Source organism: Pezoporus flaviventris, unplaced genomic scaffold (genome assembly GCF_033815535.1).
Source record: "Pezoporus flaviventris isolate CSIRO_AGI_PZ_B2104156 unplaced genomic scaffold, CSIRO_AGI_Pfla_v1 ptg000006l, whole genome shotgun sequence".
NCBI classification, from domain to species: domain Eukaryota; kingdom Metazoa; phylum Chordata; class Aves; order Psittaciformes; family Psittacidae; genus Pezoporus; species Pezoporus flaviventris.
The window spans coordinates 11368216-11378868 of record NW_026892554.1 but is presented as its reverse complement, the minus strand read 5'-3'; the positions used below and the strand labels follow the sequence as shown (position 1 = coordinate 11378868).

At 40.2% G+C, this 10653-nt stretch overlaps 1 protein-coding gene across 2 annotated transcripts in view; it reads right to left on the bottom strand.

Annotated features, from left to right (window-relative positions):
• Window positions 1-614: 614 nt before the first annotated feature.
• Window positions 615-10653, bottom strand: part of SHC4 (SHC adaptor protein 4) — a 31436-nt gene continuing 21397 nt past the window's right edge. The window contains exons 7-12 of one of the 2 annotated variants that reach the window (XM_061446882.1): window positions 9685-9811; window positions 7084-7261; window positions 5683-5743; window positions 4126-4305; window positions 2573-2826; window positions 615-1839 (exon numbers count right to left, since the gene is read on the bottom strand). In XM_061446882.1, coding sequence (XP_061302866.1) covers window positions 1684-1839; window positions 2573-2826; window positions 4126-4305; window positions 5683-5743; window positions 7084-7261; window positions 9685-9811 — 956 coding nt within the window. In that variant the 3' untranslated portion in view covers window positions 615-1683. The remainder of the gene's footprint in view (window positions 1840-2572; window positions 2827-4125; window positions 4306-5682; window positions 5744-7083; window positions 7262-9684; window positions 9812-10653) is intronic. The other variant, XM_061446883.1, reaches the window with a different exon arrangement.

Below are 10653 nucleotides of genomic sequence, written 5' to 3'. Positions count from 1 at the left end.
ATAAGCTTGAGTTTATAGTCTGAAGGACTGAGGTATCAATAATGCTAGACTATTAGCAGGGAAATTAACTACTAATGTTTTAAAGCTTCTCACTGCTTCAATATATGCAATTTAGTATTTTAATTATGTCATTATAAAGGAATGAAATATATTCTATGCCTATTAACTTAGGATGAGAAAAAAGGTGTTTTTTAAGTCAGCTCTAAGTGTGGCATTTAACATTGTATTTCCCCCTTCAAGGAAGCTTTTGTCTTCAATAATTTTACGTGTATATGACCACTCTTGTTTTCTAGAGGGAAGAGCTCTTACTATAGTGTCCCATTTAACATGAACACAGGCAAAAGAACAGAATTAGTCTTTTATAGCCAAGTCTTCCAGGAATTACTGAACTCCACAATCATTGTCTGCCTTGTGGAAGTGAGACAGTGGGCTGGGAGACAGAGAGAATGTTCCTGCTCACGACAGAAGACATTGTTTATCTTAAAGGGACAACCTTCTGAGGCCATCACCTGGATGTCCAGTTCATTCCCCAAATACCCCCTGCCTTTCTTCGATTACTTATTTAATCACTGTTTCTTCAGCAGGAGGCCCAAGAAATCACTGTACACTCTGAATACAGGATTGTTCATATCTATTTATTGTGGCAAAACAATTCATAGGTTTCCTTTAAAAGACTTTTTACCATATTTAGGAACAAATGGACTCTACGTGAAGAAAGGGAAAACTGTATCTTGTTTTGGAAAGAACATTGGATAAGGGCACATGCAAAGTTCAAACATCTTTTAAATAGTTTTCTTTCAAAATGTATCATTAGTTTTGTTCCGCTTCTCTAGTTTGTAAACAACTATGTAATCAATGAAAATATATTTAGGCTACGTTTAAAAAGAGATGTCTCCAGTATTAATTGGTAGTAATAGTAAAATCATATGCAAGACAAAAATATTAGGATCTAGCATGCTTGTCCTTTAACAAGTTCTATTCCAAAATTACATATATTAATTTCAACTTTGTAAATGTTGCATAATCTCAAATCTTCGAGTAGTCAGACAGTGATAAAAAATGATTAAGAAACCAGACAACCTTTCTGTATTGGGAATGCTACTTATTTCAAACATTACTTGCTAGTAAAGTGCTGTTACAAGCAAAATGAAATTGTTAGTGTCTATCGAAAGCAGATGACATTTTAGTAATATTCAAAATGTACTTGTTTTGGCAAATAGTTAACAGTGTAGACATGTTTGTTTAACCACCAAAAACTAATTCAGTATAAATAACATTGGTTTCCAATAATCCTATGCTAAAAGGCACGTACTAATGTTCCAGCAGTTCGTTCAAGTGAGCATTTGCATGTAGAGGTTTAATTGTGCTTTTAAATAGTTACTGATTCAGTATGACCTTGAAAGTGACATTTGTGCATGTCTAAAATACCTTCTCACAAATGAAGCTCCCACTCTGAAGGTGTAATTTCATTAAGATTATATATATCTATATAACTATGCCTGTTGATCTCTACAGATCTACATAGATATACACATATACATATATTCATACATACACACACAAAAGGTCGTCTGGAACAGCAGCAGAAAGTACAGTCTCTACTGTTTTGAATTGTTTTCATAATAGAAAGTTCTTGGTAGTTTTCAAACATGAATTGTCTTGGGATTTGTGAGATCCAAGAGATTATTTGTGATACTGCATGTGTCCCACATTATTCTCTTTCCTTACAGGCTGCTTCAAGCTCACTTCACTTCCAGAAGAGATGATTGGCAAGTTATTTTCCATGTGATACTGAATAAGATGACTCACACTATCAAATATATGGTCTTTGGTTCTCACCTAATGAAAGCAAAAGAATATATTTATGGTTAGACTGTGCTTATAACTGGTTGGACATGAACCTAGCACATTACAGTCAAAAGGCATTAAAGCCACTGAACTCACTGGAGCAGGAACATTAGTCTTTAGATAGCAATTTAGACTTATCTTTTGACCTGCCATTAGCTGACATGAAAAACAAAGGGCCAAGTTAAAGACACTGAATGTAGAATTGGGCTGATTCTGCTAAGGGGAATGAAATAAACTCCCCACCCCACCCCAAAGAGAGATATTTTTTCCCTAAATCCCACTGAGGATTAATTTTCTGATTTACTCTCTCCACTGAGAAACGTCACTCAAGAGTGCTTTTCTAGCCCTGAGCAGAAGCCAGTAGAATTGAAGTGACCAGCTCTACCTTTTCTGTATCCAGAAGCGTGTTACTGATCAAATTCATTATTTAATGTTAGGGTTATTTTTCTAGCAATATAAAAACAACTCAAAAGATGTATTAAGTGTATACACTAATTATCAGCACCTGGATTAACAACATTTAAATACCTCACCTCTATTTCCATGGTACTTTGGTGCTTGTAAGTTCTTGAATTTAACTTTCAAACCTACTGAAATCTCTGGCTAAATTTAAATTAACCTGGATGAAATCCAATCAGTTCCACTTCCTAGAATGAACCCATGCATTCATTTTGACTGAAATATCTGAGCAGCCCTGACATTTCAGCATATGAGATGTTCATACCTTGCCCTCAGGATCCACCAAGAGCAGATGCTTTGCTTGCCCTCCCTGAAGTCCACTGAGGACATACTGACCAGGTGACGTTGTACTCTCTCGCACCAGAAAATCCCCATCATTGACTAAGAGGCTCTCTGCTGCTTTCCTGTTTAATTTGCCATGGTAACAGTCTTCATTCTTTAGCTGCTGCTTTATTTGTGGCAGAACACAGAGACCAGCTGTGTTGCTTGTGGCACTCTGCTGAACAGCTTCCGGTAACTCTAAAATTAAATGAAAGGGAATGTATTGGACACTTCACCTAGAACTTCACTCTAAAAGGATGAAAGACAGTATTTTTTATTAGCTTTTAAAATATTCAACAGTCTTGAAGCTGTGCTCAAACCAGCCTTACAGACTGTAACGTTATGCACATATGAATGCTCACAAGCCTCCAGTGCATTAGGTAAAATTATCACACCATCTTCTCCCATACCTTAGATGGGAAAGCTTTGGGTCGCTAGGCAACAGGGATTGGAAACAGGAATTTGTCTGATGCTCTACTGCTTTGGGTTTGTATTTCTTTGGTTGTATTAAAAAGTCAAATCTTCCCTGTGAAAACAAGATTTTTGCTGGGGTTTAGCCACTGTTTGGTTTGTTGGTTGTTTTTTTTTTTTTTAAAGATCCAGCTCTTTCTTTCTTCCTTAACAAGCTCCGAAGAGATTGTCATGGATCAATGGGAGAGTCATTTTGACTGGCTCCAGCTATGTGCAGGAATGTAAGTCAACATGGCCAATGTAGCCAGAAGGGAAGGATTACAGTATGATGCATCTGCTGTGAAAAAACGAACAATTACTGAATGTACTAACAAAACCGGGCGGTTTGGGATATAGCCAGTCAGACTGCAAATGATTCACAGGCAGGAAAATAAGAGGATACCACTTCTTCAATGGAATTGTGCAACCTAAGACTTCTCAGGATATCACCAGTTCTTTTTAGAGCATAATACAGCCCCGGGCTGGAAATGTCTCAATGGTCACGGATTTCCTTTCGTGCATTTCTGTTCAGTCCTTTGCCCACTTTCTTGTGTGGAGCCAAATATGACAGAGAGAACACTCAATAGGAAACTATAAAAGACAAAGCTAATAAATTAAGTATTTTCAATAATGAGGACCATCAGTAGCAACTATATAGTCATTTAATGGATATCCACCACTTTGAGTCTGTAAATCAAGACTTAATTTGACATACATTTAATACTACCGATCAAACAGTTTGACTTAGAAATTACTGGATGAATTCAAAGGTCACTTATCCAAGAACTGAGAAAAGATGGTCATAATGATCCCACTTTGACTGTGTACTACTGCCTGTGAAGCAAAGGCATCTGAAGCCACTTCCACCTTAAAGTGGTTAAGATCTTCCCTGAAGTATGGTGCAGTCACAAGCTTTCATATTATCCTAAAGACTTGCTTACTATTATGTGTGCAACACTATTATCATGAGTCAACTACAGAAGACACAGATAACAAGACTCCCTCTTTTCAAAGCTTAGGAAAGATAGGTATTGCAATGGGACCTACTGGCCTGACGCAGTGGGCTCCCATGGGTCTGTTTTGTTGCTGTACCGCGGGCTGTACAGACTGCAGACTGCAGGGTCTGAGTGTTGATGTAACACGGATCATCAAAAAGATCTGTTTTGTAGGCAGGCTTCAATAATGTTGCCTCTTTTTTTGTCTTCTGTGATCTTTCAACACAGTTACCTGCAATTAGTATATAGTATGCACAGATTTCCTTTTTTTTCTTAAACTCAATTTAAAATAACTGTAAAAGCTGAAATAGGAATGTTGTTTTTCTTATATATCCACTAAAATCATTCAGAAGGAAAAGAAAAATTGGCAGATGAACTAGTTTTTCCATATGGCTAGAAGGCACAAGGTACACTACCCAAAATTAGTTAGAAAGAAGTTTTCAAAAACATTTCAAAAGATTCAGTTCTGCTTCAATCAATGTCAGCAGTAAAGCCCTCGCTGACTGAAAAGAAATTAACACATACGACTTTATAGAGACACAAGCCATATATGTTGTTTGTTGTAAAACCCTTTCCTTCCCCTCTGCACCACAAAAAAAGCTTCTGGGAAGCTGAACAATTCTCTCTCTTGTTAATTCTGGTGGAGCAGAGAAGATGGAGGAGGTTGGTGCTTTGTGGCTCCGTCTAGAGAGCCAAAGCCACATCTGTCAGGTTAGGATCCAAGCCCAGGAACAGGCTAACAGAATATCCCCTGCAGGGTATGAAAATAATAGCAGTACAGCTAGCCAAATAGCACACATAGTTTTGCTCTAGCAAATGTTTTATTCATAGTTCTATTCATTCATTCTTTTATTTATTCACCCTCTCTTTGCAGAATCCATTTGATTCTTCTTTTCTTAAATCAGAAATAACACAAGAAACTGAACTATCCCCTGCAGAGAGTGTAATGGATCACTTTAAGAGCAGTGCAGGTGGGAATTCAAAAAGGACCTCATTATGCAGTGAAAGAGATGAGCTGAGGAAATGTGCTCAGGGCATCAGCTGTAGCAAAGGAAGTCCAGAAAAAGATGCAGGCAGATGATCTGCTGGAGTCCCAGAGAGCAGATACTGCTAAAGGCAAATTGATCTCAGGCACAAAGCTGCCCAAGGCAGCGGAAAGGCCCAGTCACACTGGGAAGCCAGGGACACTGGAACAAAGGGCATGGGCTCCGTTAGAACAACCACCCAATGTTGATAATATGGGTCTCATCAAACATTTGTAGGGGGAAGGAGTATTTTCAGAGGGTGATAAGGAATGAAGTATCTTTCTTTTACAAAGCATATGAAAAGGAATAAACCACCAAAGAGTATGAAAGAATAAAAAACAAAGAGCTACTGTACAGTATCATGACAAGTAAACCAAGTAAGTCTGCCAGCAGACATGAAGATAGATTAGAGGCCTTTAGAGAAGCTGTAAGGCTTTTTTGTCTGTCCTTCATCTAAGGAACTAGAAATGGCCCACTAAGTAGAACACTTCTCTTCATTGTATCAAAAGCCAAGGGGTAGCTCTTGCAGGCAATCTGCCTTGGTTAATTCTGCATATGCACGAGAACGAAAAGAGAGTACATACCCACAGTTTTATTTTCTTCTGGACAGTTTTCATATATATTGATGAATGTTGGGCTGCATGTCTGTAGGAAAATTGTGAAAACAGACACATAAAGTAATCCCTTAGAAACCTCAGATAACTTAAAACATCCATGTACCTGTTAATGGGGATACAGGCAACTAAATGTATCTTCACAAAAAATTCCTATCTCCTCAAATAATATTTCATGCTGATACACTTCTTTCTACAGGGCATCATGTCTGGACATACTCCAACCTTACAGAGGTTAACTGCCTAGTTTTATACCTAAGATTTAGTATATACAATATAACTCCTAGGTAATACAGTTCAGATTTTCTTATAAATGTTTCTTCCAATAAAACCAAGGAGAAATAAGTACAAGCATCATGATTTGAAAGTGAAATGGTCACCAAGTTATTTGTGCAGCATTAAACAGTTATCAGAACTGAGAGGAAAAACAAAAAAGTAACACCCTGTGAAAAAAGGATATTTGCAGGGTAACCGCTTGCAATGACTCTGGCAAGCTTCACATGCAAACTCAGGGTCTCATCAAACATCATTTTAGATGTCTGGGGATGGCTGGGGAGTTGGAGACCACCAGGCCCACAGCCAAGATGTGGTATATGGTTGAAGTCAACAAAGCAGTAAGTGGATGGAACAGTAGCACAGGAAGAACCCAGGAGCAGTTGTTGCCAGACACAGATAACACTTGGGAGCAGCAGATTTTTAGACAGCACCAATGGGATTCCAGCAGGTACATCTGAGTGCACTCCCTCTAGAGCAAAGCAGCAGTGCCTCCTTCCCTGAGTGGGGAAATGCCGGTGTTCCCAAGAACTCACACAGCAGGCTTTGAAGTCTGTACAGTCAGTGTGATTTCTTGGGTTTCATTCCCCGCTATTCCAGTAAAGAGCCACAGATACATGCATCTTTTGCTGCTGTGGCTGATTTAACAGAATTTAACCTCTTGAAATACTCCAAGGGTAATTAATGTTGTATATATGTTGCTAGCAGTTAATGCTGTATGTATAGGTTGTAGAGCGTAATGGACAGGGTGAAATATTTAGCAGATCTCAGAATTAGGAGCCAGGAGGTCCCAGATATTGCAGATGTTCTCTCAGACATGCCATTTTAATCTGTATCTATTTTCTTCTCACAGCTAACAAGAGAACAAGGGAATATTACTTGGTCTCCTAAAAGTACTCTAAGGACAAACGAGTTAATATATTCAGAAAGTGCTTTGGGATTCAATTATGTACTAAGCATCATTAAATCTAGCCTAAAAAACCTTTTCCCAGGATAATCAGGACCTGGTTCTGATGTTAATGCCATACCACAGTAACACTTTATTATTCATTCCCGTAACAGGCAGTGAACAGTTATCCCAGAAGATGATGTACTTACCAAGCAATAATGCTTTTTGCACGCTGTAAAACAGTTAGCCCTTTGGTCCGTTTGCACTTTCATTCGCATGTCTAATACTCCACCGGTGGGAGGCTCTTTCCCTGGAATTTCGTTGTAATATTCATGATCTTCCCTCTCCTGTGAATTCCCAGCTGATCCATTAGCATTTGCTGCCTCACTGAAAAAATATGGGGGGATGGGAGGAGGAAGGTGACTGATGTAATCAACTGCTTTCTAGTGTAGGAAATGTGTCCTCAATGTTTGCACATCGCACAACACACAGATTAGCCATATGGAGGCTGTAAAGGGCTTTGGGCCTGAACTTTCAGAGCTTTATTTTTCCACTTACTTCTTCCTGAATTAAAAATGGAATCATAAAATCAACCAGGTTGGAAAAGACCTTGATCATCAAGTCCAACCTTTACCCCAGGACTGGCAAGTCCACCACTAAACCATGTCACTAAGGGCCTTGTCTACACAGTTTTTGAATGCTTCCAGGGACAGTGACTCCACCACTGCCCTGGACAGCCTGTTCCAGTGCCTAAGCACCCTCTTGGTGAAGAAATTTTTCCTAATATCCAATCTAAACCTCCCCTGGTGCAGCTTGAGGCCATTTCCTCTTGTTCTATCACTTGTTACTTGGGAGAAGAGGCCAGCCACCTCCTCTCTCCATCCTCCTTTCAGGCAGTTGTAGAGAATGGTAAGGTCCCCCCTGAGCTTTCTCTTCTCCACACTAAACATGCCCAGTTCCCTCAGCCATTCCTTATCAGATTTGTGCTCCAGGCCTTTCCCCAGCTCTGTTGCCCTTCTCTGGACCTACTCCAGCACAGTCACTAGAGTTTGGGGTGCAGGGAGGTACACTCATTTTCTCAGCAACAGGCAGTCCAAATCCCTTTTCTTTGACTTGAAAATATAAGAGCCACCTACTGAAACTTTAAGAGAAGAGTGCCAACACATCGTTCATTAAGGTATCAAAAATGTAGACCATAAAACTAATTCCTCTGGCTTCTTTTCTCAACTGTATAAATCCAGAGAATGAGGGGGAAAGGGGAGGAAGGCAACACTTACAAGAGAAAATGAAAACCTCATAGCATTTAGTTAGAAAAGCCTGCAACTGTTTAAAAAAATCAAATATTGCTACCAGAAAAAAAAAGTAGTTTTCCTGAATGTACCCTGATTTTAATAACTATAATCAATAAAACTGTTCTGTTTCAGCTGGAAGAAAACATGAAGGAGAGCACCCAATGTTTTTCTTGAGCTAAACCAGAATGATGATAGTTTAAATGTACAGCTGATACACTGCAAAACAACTAGGTGCTTCCTGTACTGTCTCCGGTCCCGAAATAAAAAACTCATCTCAAATCTTAATTCAGAATATAATTGGATAAAAGGCCTCAAGCAGGAAAGAGATAAAGTTCAAGTAGTTGATTATGTGATATGCAGTGCAAGTATTTGATTATGTGATTCATAGTAGTTTGGAAGGGAGTGACTCATTCACACAGCAATATTCAGCTTCTGTGCCTGAAGACCGTTCTCCAAGGCTGGCTGCAGGTCATGCTCAAGGAGGGAATCTAATTAGCCTGTTCCATTTCTCCTCACTCTGATGTACTTGTGGCATAACCTAGCACAGTTTCACAGGAAAGGCTTTTCCTCTGGTTATTGTCCCCAAGGAACACAGACCGGTATTAGCAGTGGAATGGCAAGAACCACTCTTGTAGCATGAAATAAATATAAACTGGAGCTGGGGCTGCTGTTATGCAATAAAACCAGTTCTGCTGTCTTGCGTTAGGCACTGTACCAGGGACACCGCCTGCACAGTGACTCCCGGTGCTCAGGATGCGGTTAAGCAGTATTATGGCTTTACCTGCTTGTGGGAGGTGGCAAGCAATCAAATTTGGTGTTACAGTAAAGACAAGACAGAGAAAAATAGGCATGTCTAATGTGTGAGGAGAGCTATAAATTAGAGCAAGACCTACATCCCCAGTGCAACAGAAAAAGGGTACGTAAGATGGGGAACCGTACTCCTGAAATTAATCTAGGCACCATATTTTGAGCGATGTGCAGAGGACAGGGCTTCATACATTGAAATGCTAAGCAGTGGCTGTGTACACGAGGCTGATGTAAGTCACACCTGGTGGAATCAGAGGCCGCTGCCAGGACATGAGCAGAATAGCAGAAAGGTGAATTACAATGGCTTTTTTCCACCACCACACACTTTCCAGAAATACACCACATTTAAACTTGGCATGGATCAGGACTGAGTTCTGTGTGTGTTTGCGCTGAACTTACTTGGGAAGAGTAGTTTGAACATTTGTTCAGCTTACTTGCATGACTTAAGAGAGGGCTGTTTTAGCTAAGGTACATTAGAGCTAAATTCTGTTGTGCACCTCTACAGATGTCACAGACAGCAGTGGAGTTTACTGGAATAAGCTAATTTTAGTCTATTATACTGTGTACACACAGCACATATTACAATTAACATATGCCCAGAAAGCGTATCTAAAGCATCTTACTTATGGATCAGTCTTTGGAGTATACTGTTTTCCTGAAAAGTACTAAAAAGAATGAAACCCCCAGTTAAGTGACTGAGAATGTGCTGACCTTTCATTAGATGCAACTAGGCTAGAGGGGTTCTTCAGGTACTGTCTGAACCGGAGCTCAAAAGCCTGCCCTATGGTGTTTATCACCTCCTGCGCCGTTCCATTGGGACATTCCAGTATATGGCATGCTGCAATGAGACACATTAATTAAGTAAATACACTTTATACCAGAGAGACATACGCTATTTTGCTTACAACAGAAGAGCTGGGCATGAAATTGCACAACTAGATAGCTTTAGGACATTATACAGACTGAGATTTTTGATAAGGAAATTGCTCTAAGCATTCTTTTATCATAGTATCTACTTATATTTCAATAAAGGAAATTCTCCATTTATGCTTCCTGCATGGAGCGCTCCTGTATCTCCTTTTCTCTCCCTGCCTGACAGTAAGCAGAAGCAAGGGAGAGAAGCAGCCCTGCCAGTGTGCAGTTTTCATGTGAAACAGCAGGAAAACACAAGTATGGGTGGCTCTGGCAGCCTGGGGCAGGTCTCCCTCAGGACAAGACCATGCTCCTTCCATCAGTCCTTGTTCTCACACACCACCTCAGGAAACTCACTCCAGTAGCAAGTGCCCTGTGCCCAGGTGGGCTCTCCCCTCTGCTGAGCCACCATGAGATAGCACTATGAGGTGGTGCTGGGCCAGCTGCCAGCCCTGCCTGCAGTACATGAGTTCTATACCTCCCAGCATCAATACCAGCAGTATTCAATACTGGTGACCTTGCAGAGTGCCCCAAGTGTTTCAAAACAGCAGCGATGGAGGTACAGAGAGGAGGCAGAGCAGACTGTAAGGCCCAGCTTCTCCAGAAAACATCCCGATCTTCTGAGCCATCCACAGCACCTCAGAGTGAGATCTCCTGTGAAGTGCCACTACCAACTTCATAGCCATTGGCAGTGATGTTCTGAGAACTGTTTGGCATGAAAGCAGCCAAAGGCCAGTCTTTCTTGTACCGTAGGCAAATAATGAGAGT